Genomic DNA, 21,945 nt, shown 5'->3' on the forward strand with positions numbered 1-21,945 from the left:
GAAGGGCAATGGCAGCTGTGGAATACATATACCAAACACTGTTCTTTATATATAATATTTCCTCTGACCTCACAACGTCTCTTTGACAAGTACTGTTCTCCCCATTTTACAGATAAGAAAACCGAGGCACCGAGAAGTTAAGTCACTTACTCAAAGCCATTCACCAGCAAGCATCCGAATCCAGGGATCAGCCTCCCGGTGCCACTGCGGGAGCCCAGTGTTCTCAGGCGGGTGGCAGCTGCCTGTGCCTCGACTTCCCCCCAACTCTAGTCTACACTAAGGCGACTAGACATCCCGCTTTTGGCGGGACAGTCCCGATTTTTAACAATATGTCCCTCATCCCGCGGTGTTTTAAAAAAGTCCAGATTTTTTGAAAGAATGCATGACGAGCTAGGGAACGGCGGGAGAACGGGAAGGGAATATATGGTTTTCGGCGGCCGTGTGGCCATTTAGCCAGGATATGAGTTTTATATTATTTTTGTTAATTTTATAATGTTAAACTTTAATAATAACAAATAGTTGTTGAGAACTGATTATCGAGAACTGCTTATCAACGTTCGCATTGTTGATCAGTTGTTAGAATTCGACCACCATTGTTTGGACTTAATGAACAATGGCATTTTTTGGGGATTGGCAACGACGAAAACATTTTGTAACCGTCTCTCAGACAATACACATCGTACTGTGTGCTCGTAAGCTAGTGAAACAAGTGATGCCATTACAAATCAGCTATTCAGATAATTTAGGTAAGTAATTTATTTCATAAATACATACATTTTCTTGAATTTAGCAGACAGTACTCATATTATTTATATTTTATAGTGGCAGCAAAAAGTCTAACGCCGGCCTTGAAAGTGACACTTAATTTTTTAATACATAATTTTTATTTATTTATTATATTTGTAAATTGTACTTATGTTGACATTTAAAAAAAAATAGTACAATACTATTTTTGCGTTCTATGAAAATTTTTGTTGCTCCATATAGAGCAAATTTTTCATCAAGACCCCCCTCTCCCTTTCAATGGTGTCCCGCTTTACCAACGTTAAACTCTGGGCACCTCAGTCTGCACTTCCTGTCCCTGCCTCCTGAGCCGCACTCCCACCCCGGCCTCCAGCTTCTGCCGGCACGAGGTGGGGGGCCCCTCGGCGCCCACAACGCCTGCTCCCAGACAGCTTTGCGCTCCCGGGAATAAAGAGCCTTTGAGCTGGGAGCCCCGCCCCGCCGGCCGCAGGCCCCGCCCACGGGCCCGCCCCGCCCACGGGCCCGCCCCGCCCACAGGCCCGGCCCGGGGGCGGCGGAGGGCGTGTCCCGGGGCGGCGCCCGGGGCCGGGGGCGGGGCCTGGCCAAGGTGCGGGCCGCGGGGCGCGGGCGGCGGGGCCGGCGCGCAGGTGGCTCCTCCTCCGGCTCCCGGAGCTCGGCCCGGGCGGACCTGCGAGGGAGCCAGCGCCTTTGTGCGGGGCTCCGGGACCCGCGACGCCGCTCCCGTCCGGGCCCATTGTTCCGCTCCTGTCTCTTCCGGGCGAGTGTTGCCGTGCGCGGGCCCGCACGTGTCCCCGCGGCCGCTGGAGCTGGGACCGCGGGCGCCGGCGGGGGTCCGGGCTGCGCGGGAGATGAAGTTCCTGAAGCCGTGGTGGTCCGACGGCGGCGGCCTCCTGCACCTCACCGTCCTGCTGGGCTTGGCGGGGCTCCACCGGGACCCGGACCCGGACCGGGACCGGGACCTGGACCTGGACCTGGACCTCTACCTGCTGCTCCCGCCGCGCGCCCCGCTGCGGGATGAGCTGCTGCTCTGGGGCCGGCCGAGCCCCGCCTCCGCGCTCAGCCCCTTCCCGGCCCCCGGGGGCTGGGGGCGCGCGGAGCCCCCGCTCCCCAAAGGGCGGGGGCCGGAGCCCGCGGGCCGGCTGCTGCGGGCGGTGCGCGCGCTGGGCGCCCCGTTCATCCCCCGCACCCGCGTGCACGCGTGGCTGGTGCACGGCGTGGCGGCCGGCGACCCCGACGGGGCGCACGGGCTGCTGGGCGCCGCCGCGGCCTCGGCGGCCGGAGGAGGGGGCGCCGGCGCGGACGGCGGCAGCCAGGCTGCGCTGGGGGGCGGCGGGGACCCCCGCGCGGCCCCGAGCAGCCCCCTGGCCGCCGGGGAGGAGGAGGAGGCGCCCGCGGAGCCCACGGCGCGGGTGCCGGACGCCAGCGGACGCGCCAGCCAGGTGAGCGGGGGGCGCTGGCCGGGCGCCCGGGACGGGAGGAGGGCCCTGGGGGTGAGGACCCCGCTGGCCTCCCACCCTCCGCCCCTGGGGGAGCTGGGGGGTCGCGGGCGACTCTGCCCCTCTCCTTTTTGTGGCTCTGAGTGTGGCTTTTAGGTGTTGGAGAAAGAAGTGGGTGAAGTCCCCCGTTTCCGTTGTAGAAGACCCCTTCGGTGGGATGGCCATGTAGGGCGGCTCGGGGCCGGTAAGATGCTTGCCTTCCGCCTCCTCGGAACGCCGGGTGCCCTGAACGGTCTGTCTCCTCCAGGGGAGCCCGTGCCGGACGCAGAGGGTCGGAAGGAGGACTTGGCCCCCCCGGGGGGGACGCGCGCAGCTTTCTCTTTGGGAACCGCGCTCCCGGCCCAGCGCGACAGCCCCGCCCGGGTTTGAACCCCGTTGGGGTCGCGTTTGCTGCTTCCCGGGCGGAAGGGGCGGTGGACGGTGTCCAGGCGGAGGACAGTGTCTGCCCAGGCGGAGGCGGGCTGGCCCCCGCCGCCCGTGACCCCTCCGCCCCCCGCGTGCGAGCCCTGCGCCTCCCTCTCCGCGCGGGGACCGCCCATTGGCATAAGCGGGAGCCCGGCCATCACCCGGCGCCTCACCCGGCGCCTAACGATTCCCTTTGGAATATGGGTTCCAGCCCTTCGGCTTCGCTTTCTTTTGGAACCGCGTCCACCGAGGTCCGCTCATGGACGTGTCTGGGCCGCTCCTCACTCCCTGCCCCCTCCGGCCCTGGACACCTGGGTGCCCCTTTCCATGAAGCGCCCTGTCCACAGGCCCTCCGAGGGGCCTCTTCCTGCTTTCTCCGCCCAACCGTGGTGTTAACAATGGGTATCGATCAGCCAGTGTTCCTCGGACGGGTGTGTGTGTGTGTGTGTGTGTGTGTGTGTGCGTGTGTGTGTGTGGAGTGCAATCTTATGCAAAACGGGACCGGGGCTAGACTGGTTTGTTGGCTGCGCTTGGAACTGCCCTGTGTGTAGGCAGTTGTCAGACGAGCTCCTCCACCCTCCGGAGGGGTCACTGTGCCCGGCGCTGGGTGATTCACTGTCACCCAGATCCCAGTCCTCCCCCCACCCCACCCTCCAGAGGGATCACTGTGCCTGGCGCTGGGTGATTCACTGTCACCCAGGTCCCAGTCCCCCCCTCCCCCCCCGCCCCCCAGAGCGGATGAATGGGAGCTGGTGGGAGCGTTGGTGGGCTCCTGTCTGTTCCCAGCCTGGAAGGTTCTTCCCACCCACTCATCCAATCCGGGCCCCACGCTGCCCTCACCCTCCTCCCCTGAGGTGCGTGACTGAAACACCCACAGGGTGAAGGTGAAACCCAGGGCTGGATGCGGGGCCAGATGGCACCCCGCCCCCTCACAGCTGAGTGCCAGCGGGCTGGCAGAGTGCACAGGGACCCGGAGGGAGTGAGGGAGTGCTCTCTGCAGGACTTCCCTCCCTTCCTTCCCGCCATCACCTGGCTGATGCCTGTTTAGACAGGCCAGCCTGGGGCGGGGGAAGCGGGGAGTGGGGGGGGGACGACAGGAAGTTCCAGAGGCCGGGCCCAGCCAGACCTTGGAGTCCTTGAGCCCCACGTTCCTGGGGGAGAGGGTGAAGTTCAGGAAGCCATCCCGGTGGGGCCTCCCCGTGGCGGGTGCTGAAGCTGGCAGGTGCGGGGCTGCCTGGTTGTATGGGTTTCAGCCAAGGTCAGCTGGGGAGCACCGGAGTGCTCACCGCAGTTCACCCTCCTCGGCCACACCTTTTCCACATCAACTTCCGGAGGTCCGCCGGCCGGGCGGCCTTGTCTCCATCGTGAACAAGCAAAGGGGGGCCCAGTGAGATTGGGGCGCTCCGTGAAAGCCACACAGTTTTAGTGTAAGGTGACCAGGCGTCCTGCTTCTGGCAGGACAGTTCCGATTTTTAACAATTTGTCCCGCGCCGAAACTGGTTTGACTCGGTGGATAGAGCGTCGGCCTGCGGACTGAAAGGTCCCAGGTTCGATTCTGGTCAAGGGCATGTCCCTGGTTGCGGGCACACCCCCAGTGGGGGGAGGGGTGCGTGTGCAAGAGGCAGCTGATCGATGTTTCTAACTTTCTATCCCTCTCTCTTCCTCTCTGTAAAAAAAATCAATGAAATATATTTTTTAAAAAACAAACAAAACAATTTGTCCCGCATCCTGCGGCATTTTAAAAAACGCGGCAGGACGTGGGCCAAGTTGTTAAAAATCGGGACGTCTGGTCACCTTATTCTAGTGCCAGACGTGGAGCTAGAACCTGAGCTTCCGGACTCCCAAACGGGCACCTGCACTAGGCACCTGCCCTGCACTCAGGCCCTCCGGACGGGCGTGCGGCCCAGTGGGTGCTGCCCTCACGCCTGTCCCGGGCCCACGGCTCCCCAAAGCTGGGTGGACTAAAGAGCAGGCCACACGCCCATGGCGCCCAGGCTGTCACTGGGAGTCAGGGCTCGGGGAGCAGCGGGGCCGGGAAAGGACAGCGGTGTTTGCACTACGCAGCCCGGGTGTGGGGCACCCCTTCCTAAGGTGCCCTCACAGGTCCCTCTGGGAGCGCAGGCAGGGCTTCCCTCGGGGCGTTGTTGTGCCGATTACACGGGAAACGCCTGTGCATGTGCCAGCCCAGCGCCGGGAATGTGATTGTTGACGCTCTCTCATTCCGCCTGCATCCTCAGCCCACTCCTTTATTCCCTTCTATCCGTCTGCCTGGCTGGCGTGGCTGTCTGTCTGTCCAGGGGGTGGGGGTGTATTGGAGCCAGGCGGCCTGGCGTAGAAGCCCAGCTCTCCCACTGCAGCTGTGTGGCGGGCCCGTGTCTCGCCCTCTCTGTGCCGCCGTGTCCTCGGCTGCAGGTCGGGCATCGTGGGGGCGCCTCCCGCCCCGCAGAGGGCGGCTCTGAGACGGTTCGTCCCACACAGCCGGCTTAGGACCGGGCCTCAGGGCTTACTGACAGTCAGGGGCCGGGAACTTCAAAGCGGGGGCGTGCTTTGCCCCAGAGACCATCCTAGGTTGGTTGTTTTTATTTGTTTATTTTTAAATATATTTTGTTGATGTTTTACAGAGAGGAAGGGAGAGGGAGAGTTAGAAACATCGATGAGAGAGAATCATCCACCAGCTGCCCCCTGCACACCTCCTACCGGGGATGTGCCCGCAGCCAAGGTACCTGCCCCTGAGCGGAATGGAACCCGGGACCCTTCAGGCCGCAGACCGACGCTCTGTCCACAGAGCCACACCGTTCTGGGCTTGTTGTGTCTTTAAACAGATCGCGCTGGTGGCTTCTCTTGGCGTGGCAGGAGGCGCCGGCTGTATGTACAGTTCCTCCTCCTGTCTGTCCCTGCGAGGGAGGAGGCTGCAGCGGGGGATTTTCCAAGTGTCAGAGGCAGGGCTTCGGAACTGCGGTTTCGCTTCTGAGTGGGGCCACGCGCCGTCTGAACACCCTGCCCGGAATTCCCCGGGGCAGCCCGGCTGGCCTCCGACCACAGCGATCGCTGTTCTTCGGGGAAATGCTCGGGCGAAACAAAGACGCCGACGGTTCCCGCGTAACTGAACGTGAGCCTGTCTGAGGGAGGGCGGGTGACTGCTCACAGCAGCTCCTGTGCTTCAGGGAGCGGGTGCCGCTTGGAGACAGGAGGGCCTGTCCTCCTGATGGGGTTCCCGCCCCGGAATGGGCACCCCCTGCCCGGTGAGGGCCTGGCAGGACCTCTTGGTCTCCTTAGGGCAGTGGGCTGTGTTCTTTCGGGTCCCGGGGAAAAGCTGGCACCATCAATGCTTGCCTCTAAGAGGAGGGTGCTGGATCGGTAAAGTGAAAGTTGTTTGTCCTGCCCTAACCGGTGTGGCTCAGTGGATAGAGCATCGGCCTGCGGACTGAAGGGTCCCAGGTTCGATTCTGGTCAAGGGCATGTACCTGGGTTGCAGGTTCATCCCCAGTGGGGGGTGTGCAGGAGGCAGCTGATTGATGTTTCTCTCTCATCGATGTTTCTAATTCTCTATCCCTCTCCCTTCCTCTCTATTGTAAAAAAAAACAAAAAACAAACAAACAAAAAAAACAATAAAATATATATATATATATATATATATATATATATATATATATATATATATATTTAAATTGTCCTTTCAAAATCAAAGAGAGACCCCGGTGCCGAGGGAGCTGCAGGTAGATGGGATCTCAAACCCTTGGCGTCTTTGGGCTGCCCAGTGACCACATCCTTGGCAGCACCACCAGCTTCCCAGCAGGCTCTGCTGGCTTGCTGGAGCACCTCTGGTCTCCCAGGAGGGCACAGGGCACAGTATCCGTGTCCCGGTGCTGCCGCCTGCGCGGCCTGAGGAATAGGACCCGCCGTCCCGCAGTTCTGGAGAGGAGGGAGTTGGAGGGGCCGCGGGGGAGAGGCGGTGCGGGCTCGGCCTCTGGCCCTTGGCTGGCAGCCCTGGCCCCGTATCTGCCTCCGTCTCCCGGCGGCATTCTCCTGGTGCCTGTCAGTGTCCGAGTCTCCTTTTCAGGAGGCCGCCGGGTCCCTCCCTGCTCACCTTTGCTAATGACAGCCTCAGGCTGCAGGTTCCAGATAAGGTCTCACGGGCAACTTCCTTCCCCGTGCGGCCTCGAGCCTCGAGGGTTACGTTCATTTTGTTACACAGTCACCAGCTCCCTTTCTGGCAGCCATGGGTGCTCAGCTCGCTTGGCAGCAGGGTCACGGCAGCAGGATGTGGTGTATGCGCGTGAGCAGATCTGGGGGCGGGAAGGGGGGTTACTACCTTGATGTGAAGCAACCCCGAGGAACCTTATTTCCAGGTTTCTCCAGCCAGTCCCTCCCCGCGTTGTTAGGCCACAGGCCTGCCATCTCTGCAGTGTTCCTCCTGTCATTCTTCTCCCCACTCCGCCCGTGTCTCAGCTCGTCCGAGATCATCAGAGTGCCGGCTGGCCCAGTGGTCCCGTGCTCCATACTGGAGTCAGACCGGCTGCAGGGGCCGTCGGATCTGTTTCCGCCGTCTGACGCCAGGGCAGGTTTCCGAGCTTCCGTTCGGAGGTCCTCCACCGGTGCCTCATTACCTGCCCACTGGGTATTTTGTCATCACGGCTCTTCACGTGCAGACCCCGCTCCCTAACTGGCCTCACTGAGCTCATCCCCATGATCCTCCACCTGTAGTCCTCCTTCCCGCTGAAACTTCCTCCCTCTTTTCCCAGACAGCCTCCTGCTCTCCTGCCTCTTAATCTGTTACCTTTGTTTGCCCAGACTCATGTCTATGATCACCTCTTCTACAAGCATTTTATTTTTATTTTTTTAATGTATTTCATTGATTTTTTTTTTACAGAGAGGAAGAGAGAGGGATAGAGAGTTAGAAACATCGATGAGAGAGAATCATCAATCAGCTGCCTCCTGCACGCCCCCTACTGGGGATGTGCTCGCAACCAAGGTATTGTACATGCCCTTGACCGGAATCGAACCTGGGACCTTTCAGTCTGCAGGCCGACGCTCTATCCACTGAGCCAAACGGGTTTCGGTCTCTCATTCATTTTAAATTGTCCTTTTGTGCCTTGAAGAGCCAGCCCTATACTGAGGACGGCCCTCCTACACCACGAGGGAGATTGGGACAGAAGGGAGCACAGGGGAGCAGAGCACGCGCAGGCCGGGGCCAGGGGCATGCTCTGTCTTGCACGGCGGTGTCTTCAGTGTGGAAACTGAGTCTTCACTTTAACCCAGGTGGCACCCAGGACGGGATGAGGAGCACAGGCGGGTTCGGCCAGCATCTGCTGAGCAATCCTCATCCCTCCCTCCGGGTTTGGCTCGACACCATGAACTTGACTGTGTCGTGGGTCCTTCATGGCCCGAGTCCAACTAGAAAGTAGGTCAGATCCAAGTCCTGATGGGCCATCTGGCCACTCCGTGCCAATCTGAGGGGACGGGGGCAGCAGACTTTCAGGTTGGCATTGTAATTAGTCCGGTGTTGAAATAGGATTGCCCAAAGTTACACAGCAGGTTGGCGACCTTGCCCAGAATAGAACAGGTTACTGCTCGTAAGCACTGGGCTAACCCTACCTCCCACCCACTGCAGAGCGACGCGCTGTAAAAACAGGCTTCTCCCGTCATGGCGGCCTTCCGACCGGAACAGTCTGTTCTCAGAATCTGGCCAAGGATCCGTGTTGTTATTTGGATACATGTGTGGCAGCCGAGGCTGCGGAGGCTTGGGCACATAGCGGGTTGTTCTGGGTTAAGTTGCAGGTGGTGGTGGACAGAGCATTAGCAGTGGCACGGGGTGCGGCCTTCTGAGGTTGGGTATGACTATCAACAAGGGCTCTCCAAGGAACAGAAGCAGTAAAATATGAATAATATAGATTATACCAGCCGAAACCGGTTTGGCTCAGTGGATAGAGCATCGGCTTGTGGACTGAAAGGTCCCAGGTTCGACTCCAGTCAAGGGCATGTACCTTGGTTGCGGGCACATCCCCAGTAGGGGGTGTGCAAGAGGCAGCTGATTGATGATTCTCTCTCATCGATGTTTCTAACTCTCTATCCTTCTCTCTTCCACCCTGTAAAAAATCAGTAAAATATTTTTTTACAATAAACTCTCCAATGTTTATTTAAATTAAATATATATATATGTGTGTGTATGTGTGTATTATACCAATATAACATGAAGATATGATACACACACACACACACACACACACACACACACAAATATATATACATACGATTGAATTCAAGGCATTGGCTGCCATGGTTGTAACGGTTGGCAAGTCCAAACTCAAGGCAGCTGGGAATTCAGCAGGCTGGAGGCAGGACTTCCTCTCCCTCAGTTTTGCTTCCAAGGCCTTCCACCTGATCGGATGCAGCTCACTCCGATTATCGAAAATGATCTCGTTAAAGCCAGCTGTTGACTATAGCTGTCCACCGCAGCCACCGGATTCCTCCAGCACCCGGGCTGGTGTCTGGACTCCCAGACAGCCTCCCGCACGCCACATCGGCACATAGTACTGATGGTCACACCCCGCCCGCTCCTTCCTCCCGGCGCCTTTGTGAGCGAGACCCTTCCGGAGGGGCCCTGGCGGGGCTCGCAGCTGTGCGCTAAGGGCTGGTACCTGTTAGTCCAGGTCACAGCTCCTGGCACGTTACAGTTCAACAGGCGATTTGCCCTTATTGCCCAGAGCGGGGGTTGAATCGCCAGGAACTCCTGTCCCGCTGGGTCATTCTGGAACTTGCTTGGGGGTGTCAGGAACCCTTCAGCCGCCGGGCTGGGAAATCCTTCGGGAAACGACTGACCAGAATGGGGATGTTCCAAGCGGGATGATCAGACTGAAGAGGGAACAAGGCCACCAGCTCAAAATATCTGAAGAGCTGCGATGGGAAGGAGGTCTCAGGCTCCGGAGGAGGCAGAGCCGTTCCGGAAGTTTCTCCGTAGACATTCCTGAACTATAAGGACTCTCTTTAAAAAAATACATTTTATTGATTTTTCACAGAGAGGAAGAGAGAGGGATAGAGTTAGAAACGTCGATGATAGAGAAATATTAATCAGCTTGCTTCCTGCACACCCCCCACCGGGAATGTGCCCCCAACCAGTGCACATGGCCTGGCCAGAACTGAACCCGGGACCTTTCAGTCCGCAGGCCGACGCTCTGTCCACTGAGCCAAACCGGTTTCGGCTATAAGGACTCTTGTATTATATAACCATAATGCCACTAGTACATCTAGAAAATCAGTAATTCTTGCCCTGGTTGGTTTGGCTCAGTGGATAGAGAGAGCGTTGGCCTGTGGACTGAGGGGTCCAGGGCATATGCCTGGCTTGTGAGCTCAATCCCCAGTTGGGGGGGGAGGGGCGGTATGCAGGAGGCAGCCAATCAGTGATTCTCACCATTGGTGTTTCTATCTCCCTCTCCCTCTCTGAAATAATTTTTTTTTTTAATCAATAATTGTTGGTATTATAAAGCATGCAGTCCGTATTCAGATTCCCGGTTATGGCATGAGCAGCTTTCCACAGGTGGTTTGTTGGTCTCATGATCCAAACAGACTCATTCCTTGCATGTGGTCAGCTGTTCTGCGTGGTAAGGGGATCTTCCCAGGGTCTCGTGTGTGGTGGTGGGGGTGGGGGGGACGCAGTGTGGAGCAGGTGGAGCCAGTGTGGGGGCAGTGGTGGTTCCGGCGGGACGCAGCATTCATAGATGGCTCCCCGGAGGGACTTCATGGCTGGCTTCTTGCAAGAGCGGACAGGGATGGGGACCCAGAGACCAGCAGGCAGGAGTGCGAAGAGGGGAGCTGAGTGAGGTGAGGAGGCAATCTGCCCCCCCTCCCACGGGTGAACCTGCCCGAAGCCAGCCAGCGCAGGAGCCAGCACAGGAGCCCCCGTTCTCAGGGGTCAGCTTCTAGGGGACACCCCAGGCTCTAGGAGTGCAAACAAAGAGCAAGACAGCGCCCGAGAAATGGCTCTGAAGCAGAAGCGCCTGCAAGCGGCTACCAAATCCCGATTCTCTCATGTGCCCGCTGTGTGACTTATGGGCAAGCGGCTGGAGCTCTCCGTGCCTCAGTTTCCCCTTGAAGGATGCCGAGCAACTTCATGGAGATAATGTGTGTGATGCGTGGCCCACAGCGAGCGCCCCATAACCCCGAGCTGTAATCATTACAAACCGCCCTTAGAAACCACCCAGGCCAAACAGGGCACCCTCTCCATCCGGCTGCCCGGTCTCCGTAGACCGGTGACTCCAGCTTGCCACCAGCCTGAGCCCCTGGCCTTCACCCTCTCCCTCTGCAGTCCTCTCTCATGGGCACCACTCCTCTGTCTTCCAAGGTTCCTCCGACCGGAGGCCAGAGCAGGTCCAGCCCTCCGGCCCCCGGAAGAGTGAGGGGCAGGCCCAGCGAAGGCTTTTCCCCACCAGCCCGCCATCACCCTCCTTGGGGCCCAGCGCAGACTCGGGAGCCAGGCTGCCAGGTAGCAGAGCTTGGGGGGTAGCAGAGCTTGGGGGGCAGCAGAGCTTGGGGGTAGCAGAGCTTGGGGGCTCAGCAGAGCCTGGGAGGGTAGCAGAGCTTGGGGGGTAGCAGAGCTTGGGGGGTAGCAGAGCTTGGGGGGCAGCAGAGCCTGGGGGGGCAGCAGAGCTTGGGGGCAGCAGAGCTTGCGGGTAGCAGAGCTTGGGGGGCAGAGCAGGGAGAGGAGAGGCGGCTCCTCTCTCCCACCTCCCCTGCCCTCACCGCCTCGGCAAGCCTCCCCTGGGCCTGTGTGGGGCAGTGGCTACGTGACTGAAGGGCCGAGGACACAGTCATACCCTCCCAGCCCAGTGGGAAGAAACAACCCAAACAACTCATTTCAGACAGAAGACAGTAAGTGCCACGAGGGAAAACCTGAGGCCATGGAACCAGATCCAGGAGTGCCTGGGGCCGCACGGAGAAGGGGGTCCGAGCGGAGGGGAGACGTGTCTTCCCGGCAGAGCGCCGTGTGGGGGCCTTCCCAGCAGGGCCAGTTCAGGACACATCACTGGGGTTCTCGCTGTGATCAGACCCCCGGCTCACGGGCTTATGATGGCTTCCTGTGGCAAGCTTGGAAACTGTTTTTTTTTGAGTCACAGCCTCACAAGAGTATCACCTGAGTCCACATAAAAAGTAGCTTAATGATGGGTTTCGCATACCCAGGCTGCAAATTAGAAGCATGGGCCACAGCTCGGCCGGGTACTTGTAAAAACACATGCACTCTGTGTCTCGGCCCCATGTCGCCGAGTGGAGGGAAACGGGGAGGGAGAACAGTAATCACAAGCCACCGGCGGCTGGCAGCCTTTCTCCCGCCGTTCTGTTCGGGCGGCCAGCAGTTGGGCATCAGTGACAACGCTTGAGACCCAAGCAGCAGCTGGAAGGAGTAGTGATGTCTGGTCAGCATCTTAAAACGTAAAGAGTGCTTTTTCTCAACTGATTTCTTAAAATGTGGAACAGAAACTATCTTCTCACAGACGAGTACACGGAGGGCCCACGTGGCCCGGAGTCACACAGCTGGAAAGAGTAGGACGAGCCTTTTTAACAGCAGTTTTGGGGCCTTCGCCCTCCTAGCTGCAAGGCGTGGGGTAGGGTTTGCAGGCTCTGCCAATTACCCTGAGTGGCCAGATTACTGTGATCTCTGAACGCATAATAATCTGGCCACTCAGTGCACATCCTCCTATATAATAAAAGGCTAATATGCAAATTGTCCCCTCGACCAGGAGTTCGACCAGCAGGCAGGCCGGCCAACCACCATGTCCCCTCCCCCTGGCAAGGCTGGCCGGGCCCCACCCGTGCACAAATTCATGCACCAGGCCTCTAATATATATAATACACACACACACACACACACGAGTGGCCAGATTATTAAACGTTCAGAGATCATAATCTGGCCACTCAGTGTGTATCACAGGCGTCACAGTCCTTTTCCCTAAGTGGACATAGTGTTGAACCCGCCCCCCCCCTCCCCCCGCTGCTGTAAACGGGGAGGGGAATGCGGAGACTGAGCGGAGGGGCAGAGCGTTTATAAGGAAGTAACCAGGCAGCTGCCGCTGTGGCAGGAGGAAGGAGACGGGACTGACCCGAGGCAGAAGCCGGGCTGTGACGCGGGCCGTGGAACCAGGAGCTTTGGGGCTGACGTGGCCCACATCCCGATGGTCCCACCCTGAGCCGGTGGCCAGCCTCCGTGCCCTCCCCGTCCCACTGAGGGAGGGGTATGCGTGCCCAGGAAGGGCGTGAGCTCAGGTCACCCTTAGCAGTGGCGGCCTCCGAGGGCACAGCTGAAAGGGGTTCCCTCTCAGGCCCCCAGCAGCTGCCGCTCGCTCCCTCCCTCCCGTGCCCTTCCTGCCTGTGCTCTCCTGAAATCCCATTGGTCCCCTGTGTGCGGGGGTCAGTGCATCCCCCATTTATACCTTCAGTTCAAACCTTAGCTGTAAATTCACCTAACTTGATGGGCTATGGATTTCTACTTAGAACACTTTCTGGGTGTTTTTATAGGAGAATGAGGCGTTAAGAGCTACAGGTCACAGTTCTCAGCAGGAGGAAAAGGAGCAAGGCGTGTCAGCCCAGGATAACTCACTGCAGCAGCAGGATGAAGGTGAAGCTGAAACAGCAGACGCCCCTGAGTGGGAGGCGGAAAAGACCACTGAATCCAGGAATGAGGTAAGCGTGGCAGTTTCCCAGCCTGACCACTTCGGCCGGCAGGTGGATTTTCTAAGGCTTTGTCAGTATGTGTTGAGAACAAATTTTGTGTGTGTGTGTGTGTGTGTGTGTATATATATATATATATATATATATATATATGACTAACTACTCTAAGCAAATCTGATACATGGAAAACACTTGGTTTTTGTTGTTTATTGTCCGACTGGTTATTTGGTTTACAAAGGAATCAGCCCATAGAATCAGTTATCTCTGTTTAAACTCAAGACAGTGTATGTGCCCTCATGCATACCCCTCCAGGGGCTTGCTAGGTTTTATTAGTTGCATTTGCCATGGCAAGGGATCAAGGGATGGCTGATGTCCTGCATCCAGGAATCCTCACCCAGCCCCCTGCAGGCAAAGCACCCTCCGTGCCAGCTGGGGCTGAAGCTCAAGACCTCACCCAGTGACCCGCTGGGCCAAGCTCCATGGGCGTTTGCCCATATCGTACCTCTCGGCCTAGAGTGAAGGCCAGGCCCCGTGGGGACAGCCTCCTTAGCTCCTGTGTCTAACCACACTCTTGGCGGCAAGAAGAGGAACAGGATGGTGAACACCGGGAGCCAGGCTGACGGGGTGTATACTTCCTGCAGCCTGTGCTGCCCCTTCTTCCCCGTGGGCCATCCTCCGGTTTCTCCTGAGCCCGGCTGAGGTCCTAGCCCACAAGCCTGGCAAACAGGTGCTCCAAAGGCGGGCATGGAAGCTAAAAGGCGGCTTTCTCAGCGCTGACCGCCCCAGGCGGAGTTTGGTGCTGTGCTCTGGCCCGCCTTGGAAGATGCGAGGTACCACTCCTTGGCCCTTTTCAGAGTCCATCACTACCTCCTTGACCATGTGACATTACACCGAACATTACGTGATGGATGGAGTGAAATCAGAAAACAGCTTTGCTCTCTGCCCACCCTGCCAGCCTGTCCTGTCCTGTCCTGGGAGAGTGTTCTTCCCTACCCCCGGAGTGAAGTTAGGGCAGTCCCCATGACAGACAGACAAGTCTCCCTGATCATCCCACTGCAGCAATTGGTCAATAATATAATCCAGTGTCATTCTTAGAACAACAGAAATTCAGTTTCTCCCCTCATCCGCTGCAGCCTGAGCCTGTCCGAGGAGGAAAGTGTGTGTGTGTGTGTACCTCCTGTGGCCTATTCGTCCGTTTCCCCAGTCCTTCCTCCCTCGCACACTAAGCTGCCTTCTCTGGGGGGGGTGGGATAAGGCTCAGGAAAGGTGTTTGACTGGCACTGTTTAGACACCGGTTTCTCCGGACCATAGGGTGCGTTTAAACAGATTGTTGTTGCTGTTGGGTGGGTACTTTCGTGCCATAGGCTCTTGGGAGACCCCCACCACTGGCAGTCTTCTCTTGCCCGTCTTGTGACAAGGACAGACCTTTCCGCCTCCGGGTGACCCTCTCCAGCGGCTGGTCCTGGAAACATGCCGCTCACCCGTCCGTCCATCCTCCCCTAAGCACAGCCCTTGCTCTGCCTCTTGCGTTTCTCCAACTGCAGGGGATGCCCTCGCCACATTGCTAAGTGGTCTCCTAGGGTCCCTTTTGAGGAGAGAGGGGTGCGCAGCGCACGCCAAGGAGCCCTCCCAGGTAAATGCAGACCCCGTTCTGGCTTGCATTTCCTTCGCAGAGGGAACTGCTCCTCCCTGTGCTTCTACCCATGCATTCTCCCTGGCCTGTATTTCACATAATGTGCCCTTGGTGTGGCACTCCCCTACACACACCCCACCCCACCCACCGCCACCCAGTTATTGCCACATCAACCCTAATGAACTTTTCTATTAACAAAACGCTGAAAGGCGTCTTTTCAAAAGGAGACATTTCAGCCTACTTTCCACTTGACTCCTGCATGCCCCAAAGTTCCCTTTTCTGAGGGAGACGTTTTTATCGGTCTGATTTTGTGGCTTCGTGTGGTCGCTTCATCTTTCTTGGGCGTGCCTTTCCGTCTTTGCTCCCTCCCAGCTTCCCAGCAGAGCGGGAGCTGCTGGCTGCCTCTGAGTTACCCGAGTGACTGCTAGATACCGACAGGGCATTCTTTACAGGCTAACGAAGGGGTCCGAGGAGGAGCTTCCTTAGAGAACTGGAAATACAATTTCAATTAGGGAAAATGTCCATTTGGACAGAACTTTCCAGAAACACATAAATCACTCAACGCAAGGCATTTGTGCCTCAGTCCTCCAGTTCAGGTTCGGCTCCTCACAGTGCACCTCCAAGTTCTTGCTGGGTAGGCCTTGTTTAGTTACCTCAGTAAAGGTTCTTTACTGAGGTGTTACTGACTAGGTACTCTTGACAGTCTGTCACAATAGTATTTATTTCCTTCCAGGAGACAGTCCAGGGTGATAACTAGGACAAATGACTTGATTTGCTACTTAACAGTGACCTCTTTCTCGCCCCACCGTAGGCCCAGGCTGAGAATGCTGGCTATTAATGAAGAATAAATACACTAAATGTAGGTTAACTGGTCTGAAGAGATTTTCTTCTCACTAAAGACAGTTTGAAGTTTACAGTAATGTTTCATCCTTTAAGAGATATGTCTTACAAAGTTAAATGTGTCCACCATATTCTTTAAATACTCATGATCTGTTCCAAATGTATTTTTGACCCAAAACATAACCGTATGTTTGTATTTTATGTTAAGATTTCTAAGAGCCTGTCTTAGAAGACTGACCATTCCCTGGAAGGCTCGCTCAAATTTAATGTCATGTCTTTTGATTAGTTGTAAGAATAGCTGAGTGTCCCATTTTTGTGCAAGATCTGTACCCACCTGAACAGAAGAAACTCAATTAGATCAACCAAGTTCTATGAAAACGAAGGTTTCAGAAATTGTTTGTATCACTTGTTAGGTGTGATAGAACTCTGTTGCTCAGTGACTGCTAACAGAATGATGTCCACAGTTGAGGTTCTCAGAAAGAAGGCACACACCCATGAGATCCTGAAGTGAGTGAGGGGATTGTGTTGTTTTTGTAAAACAGGTGAGGGCAGGTTTTAAGGAAAACACTGAGGTAACAGGGACTTGCAACAACATGAAGCCATTACTGCCATTACCACCATCAGGGCAAACTTCAGTGAGAGCTGGGCTTGATCAGCAGAAGCTATTGTCTCTAAGATACTCAACCAGAGGGCTGGTCAGTAGTGGTTAAGCCCTTGGCCCTCCATCTCCAGGGGCACTGAAGAAGAGGGAACAGGCAAAATGTTGAATGAAACACGTTTTGACTAGCCTGAAGGGGTCAGTCCATAATTAATTTTAAGCGGAATGATTCTCATAACCTTATAAATGTTACTTACCCACCACTAAGGATTATTTTTGCAGCAATCCAGATGTATGCTGATGTTATCTATTCTCAGACACTTGTACCATCAGCAAATATTGGTAAACATTTGGCCAGGACTAAGCAAATCTGAGGTCCTTAACAGAAGTAATAGAATACTTCTAAAATTTTTCCAGAAATTAGGAATCATTTTAAATAATAATTCAATTGGTGAAGAAGTCCGCTACCAGTAAGAGTGTATATAAATGGCCAGTTAAAAAGCAAGAAATCTTACCTACCAATTTAGCTTAAATATCCCTACAGCATCCACACAAAGCCTTGTATTTATTCCTAGTATTACAATGAAATAGCTTGAAAACAGGGCTTAATAGAACCAAGATGTTTGGTGGAAACGAAACCAAGTATTTGGACACACACACCGCAGTCCAACTGGTGTGAATCTTCAAAGCTGGACACTCTGAAGTGAAATGGTAGGGGTAGAAGTGGTGCACAGCACAAGACAGGATTGGGAACTTACTGGAAATTACTGACCTGTAATGACAATTGCCATGGCACACCAAAAGCAGTAATCCTGGATAAAATAGAACGGGCAACATTTTTAGTGCACAGTGGAACTCAAAAGCAAGAAAGCAAAAGTCTACAGATACAAGAAACAAAGAAGGGACTCAACCCTACAATTAAAATAATTGGGCACCAAACTGAGGAACCTCATGGAGAAATTGGATCCAGATGTCTGAGAGTGGGGTTGAATGAACTGGAAATATCTCCAGCCTGTGCATGGGGCACTGAGGTTCCCTGCTTATGAGCTCTTTGGTTCAGGAAACAGGGACTAGGATAATTCTAGGACCAGATAGGAGACAGAGCAAGAAAACTGTCTATTCCTTAGAAAACAGAACCCCAAATGGGCCCCAAGCCAGCTATATAGTCTGATCCACACCATTTGAACCAAGAAAGCAGAGTTGAGAAAATGATACGAAGACTCGTCCTTGCAGAGAAAAACAAAACTGTTTTATAAGTTGGTAGCCCCTGAGATGTGCAATTCCCACAGAAATAGCACTCAACAAAGCTGCTCTCTGGTAGTCCTAGGAGAGATTAGAAAGCATGAAAGGGAAGCAGTTTTGAAGATCCAGCAAAATATTTCCAAAATTAAAATGATCTTGATGCAGATTGATGGAATATAGTCCCAAGACGACTAAATACAAAATTCCAAACATATCAAAGTGAAATGGTAGGACAACAAAGAATTAAGAAAAAATAATTAAAATTAGCTGAGGAAAAAATATTGGCTATAAAAATGACAGATGCAAGCAAATCAATAGTAATATATGCCATGGGACTAAAGTACTGAGGGAAAATCTTAAACCTGATTGTCTCACCAAATAGAAGGCAAAATAACTCCAGGTTATAAAAACTAGGACTTACTACTACCTGATGCTATCAAAGGAGCTATTTCAGCAAGAAAGGAACTCAACTTTAAAGGCAGGAGATGACACAATAGTGAGTAAATGAGTTGTCATTTTGGTACATCTAAATACATATTTGACTGTAAAGTCACATAATTCTGTAGCAAATTTGGAGTCAGCTGTGGAGGGGCAAAATAAGTTGGAACAATACTAGCCAAAAATTATATGAAAGTGGTTAGGGCAAGAATAGGGGAGGAGTTAGGAGTTGAAGGTTCTTATTTAAGGATATGAGAATATTGATACCTAAAGGAGGGGTGTAAAAACCACAAGATTGGGCTAAAAATAGAGATTAGGATCTATTATAGTTGTCCTTCCAAGATAAAACCTTAGAGCTCTAAGCAACCACACTTCAGTCTTTTAATGACTGATGCACCTTTTGTGTTTTTCTAGAGATATCTAAATGGGACTGACACCTCTCTCTCTCTGGAAGACTTACTTCAGTTGCTTTCATCACAGCCTGAAAATTCACTGGAGGTAACTGGAAGATTGTCTTTTATCCTTGCAGGAATATATCTGCACTGACCTCTCAATAAATAGAACCTGGATGACATAGTTTAAATATAAACTAATACATTACTACTATTTGAGCATACAGACTTATGATTATTTTATGTAAACACTTCAACTTCAGAGAATTAGCCAAATATGTAAATACTATTCCTCCAAGTAATCACAAACGTCTAATCAAATTTGCATAATTCCTATTGAATCAAATTTATGTAATTCATATAGAATCAAAATGACAGTCAACATTTGACAAACTACCGTTTCCCCAAATATAAGACAATGTCTTATATTAATTTTTGCTCCCAAAGATGTGCTAGGTCTTATTTTCAGGAGATGTCTTATTTTTCCATGCGCTAGGTCTTTTTTTTGGGGGGAAACACGGTAAGCCATAGCTTTATATTTTTGGTACCATTTGTGTCATCATACTTTATTGATCTACTTTATTTTTAAATATATTTTATTGGCTTTTTACAGAGAGAAAGGAAGAGGGATAGTTAGAATATTGATGAGAGAGAACCATTGATCAGCTGCCTCCTGCACACCCCTTACTGGGGATGTGCCTGCACCAAGATACATGCACCAAGATACATGCCTTGCCAATGCTCTGTCTACTGAGCCAAACCAGTTAGGGCTGATCCACTTTTTTAAAGACACACATACACATACACACTACTTCACTACTGTTACTGTATTATCCATGATCCTCCACAGTGTGGATTTAGATTGCTAACAGCTAGGATGAGAATGGCATCTTATACAATAGTAAAGTATACAGTAATACTAGAACATTAGAATGTTATAACCTAATTAAGCTTTATAAATTGCCATATTACCATTGTACCCCCAAATATAGCATATCCTGCCTTGGGTTCACTTGATGTATTCAGTTGCCCATATTTAACTGGGTAAAGTTGCTATAGCCAACAGCATCTCTCTACTTACATAGCAGATAAAACGGAGGAAAGAAGATGGTGTATTGGGTACGAGAACTATTGAAATTGAACTGTGTGTTCAAGTGCTCTTTTCCCTTTTTTCAGGGCATCTCCCTGGGCGATATTCCCCTTCTCCCAGCAAGTATCAATGACGGGCTGAATTCTTCAGCATATTACAGTGTGAACTTTAGCCAGGCTATAAGTCACGATGTCAACCTCCATGAGGCCATGTTGCTGTGTCCCGACAATGCGTTTACAAGAGACCCGGCAGGAAGGACTTCACAGTCACAGGCACCGTTTCTCCAGTTACATTCTCACACCACCAATCCTCCACAGCTCCTCCCTGGAACTAATGTGACAGCATTTCTTCCACCTGTTGACCATCAGACAAGGAGTGTAACAAGCCATGACCTTCTCTGTGACCTTGATATAAATATATTTGATGAGATAAATTCAATGTCTTTGGTGGCAGAAGATTTTAATCCAATGGAAGTTTCTCCCCTTTTTGGAGAACCCGATTCTGATTCTGGGCTTTCCTTAAATTCAAGCCATAACAGCACCTCTGTCACCAACTCTAATTCCTGTGTGTGTGACAGTGCCATAGGTTCTAGCAGTGACCTTGAATCTCTTTCCCACCATGCTTTAGAAGGGGCTGTAGGCGGCTACTACCCAGAGCCCAGTAAGATTTGTCACATTGATCTTACTAGTGATTCTTTCCACGGGGACCTAGCATTTCAACACATATTCCATAACCACACTTACCACTTACAGTCAAGTGTACCAGAAGCCATTTCTGAGTCTTTTTCATGGCCTGGGAAGCCACAGAAAATAAAAAGTAGGTACCTGAATGACACAGGCAGAAACTTAAGCCGTGATGAACGCCGTGCTCAAGCTCTGCACATCCCTTTTTCTGTAGATGAAATTGTCCACATGCCTGTTGATTCTTTCAATAGTATGCTAAGCAGGTACCATCTGACAGATCTACAAGTGTCACTCATCCGTGATATTAGACGAAGAGGGAAAAATAAAGTTGCCGCTCAGAACTGTCGAAAGCGCAAACTGGATATAATTTTGAATCTAGAAGATGATGTATGTAACTTGCAAGCTAAGAAGGAAACCCTCAAGAGTGAGCGAGCCCAGTGTAACAAAGCCATTAACATCATGAAAAAGAAACTGCATGACCTTTATCATGATATTCTTAGCAGGTTAAGAGATGATGAAGGTCGGCCTGTCAATCCAAACCAGTATGCTCTTCAATGCAGCCAGGATGGAAGTGTTTTGGTTGTGCCCAAGGAACTGGTGACCTCAAACTACAAAAAGGAAGCTCAAAAGGGAAAGAGAAAAAGTGAGAGAAGAAATTGAAAATAGACTGATTCCATTAATATGTGTAAAGTATGTGTAATGCTGATGACATATGATCACGAACCATTGAAACTGCTTCAAGGTTTGCTCAAGCATCTTTTAAGCACTGTTACTTGAATCATTTAAGGCTATATTTTGAAGCTTATATGGACAAGTTTAGGACTTCAAAAAGACATGTGGGAAATCTGGGGAAAGCTTCCTTCCGTGAAGTTGTCCTATATTAATATGCACAATTCATAAGTATGGACAGAGTAAGGTGACAAAAAACTTGATAGGACTATCGACTCACTTTGGAAGCCATTTTCTAATAAGATGGTCACTTCAAACATAACACTGGGTTGTAATTATTTTAAAACGTATCTTAGTTTTTAACTTGAAATGCAAAGTAGCCTTAACATTCTCATTTAGTTAGCACTGAGCTTTTCAAAAGCTATTTTATTAATCCTTAAATTATAACTTTTTCTCTGTGGAAATGAATTTTATACTTGAATTTATTTAAAAAGTTAACTTCTCCCTTACATAGAGACATTCTAAGCAAATTTACCTTAGCTATTATTTCCTCCGAAGGCCCATTCAGGAATATAGGTAAATATCTAGCAGAATAGGACATGGTAAGACTTGATCCAAGTTGAACTCAACCTAGTTTGTTAAATTAATAAGGGAAATCCCAATTAGGATTTAACAATACTATGTGAAATAAGGGCTATAAATGGCCAAATTATAAACCATACTGTCCAAAAAACTGCAGGTTTTAATGGCTGAGAACAAGGACCTCTACAGCACATGTGTCAAACACAAGGCCCTCGGGCCAAATCCGTCCCGCCAGGCCTTGCAATGTGGCCCGCACCGCGCTGTCATCACTGCACTCCGCTGCGTTTCCATCACAATGACAGTTTATGACTGTTCAGTAAACCATTCGGCCCCCAATTTAGGCTGGATTTTAGATTTTGGCCCCTTCTCTGATTGAGTTCGACACCCCTACTCTACAGATTTTAGAGATAAGCAAGGCTACCTATGTATAGCTCATCACTCCCAGGCAAGTAA

General features: G+C 52.5%; 1 protein-coding gene and 1 non-coding gene across 6 annotated transcripts; one reads left to right on the forward strand and one right to left on the reverse strand.

Moving 5' to 3' along the window:
- Nucleotides 1–1,312: 1,312 nt before the first annotated feature.
- Nucleotides 1,313–21,636, forward strand: NFE2L3 (NFE2 like bZIP transcription factor 3). Of its 5 annotated transcripts, XM_036453838.2 has the most exons (5): nt 1,335–1,692; nt 1,723–2,204; nt 13,173–13,337; nt 18,491–18,574; nt 19,645–21,636. In XM_036453838.2, the coding sequence occupies exons 1-5, from the start codon at nt 1,614–1,616 to the stop codon at nt 20,899–20,901; spliced, it is 2,067 nt and encodes a 688-aa protein (XP_036309731.1). In that variant the 5' UTR covers nt 1,335–1,613; the 3' UTR covers nt 20,902–21,636. The 5 variants fall into 5 exon arrangements, with proteins under 5 accessions (XP_045443163.1, XP_045443162.1, XP_036309731.1 ...); XM_036453837.2 differs by having other exon boundaries at nt 1,335–2,204; XM_045587205.1 differs by lacking the exon at nt 13,173–13,337 and having other exon boundaries at nt 1,335–2,204.
- LOC118727890 lies at nt 7,744–7,828 on the reverse strand. The gene has a single exon (XR_004990719.1). It is a non-coding gene; the product is annotated as a small Cajal body-specific RNA 11 (non-coding RNA).
- Nucleotides 21,637–21,945: the final 309 nt, after the last annotated feature.

The sequence above is a fragment of the Pipistrellus kuhlii genome, unplaced genomic scaffold (genome assembly GCF_014108245.1).
Source record: "Pipistrellus kuhlii isolate mPipKuh1 unplaced genomic scaffold, mPipKuh1.p scaffold_m20_p_26, whole genome shotgun sequence".
NCBI lineage: Eukaryota > Metazoa > Chordata > Mammalia > Chiroptera > Vespertilionidae > Pipistrellus > Pipistrellus kuhlii.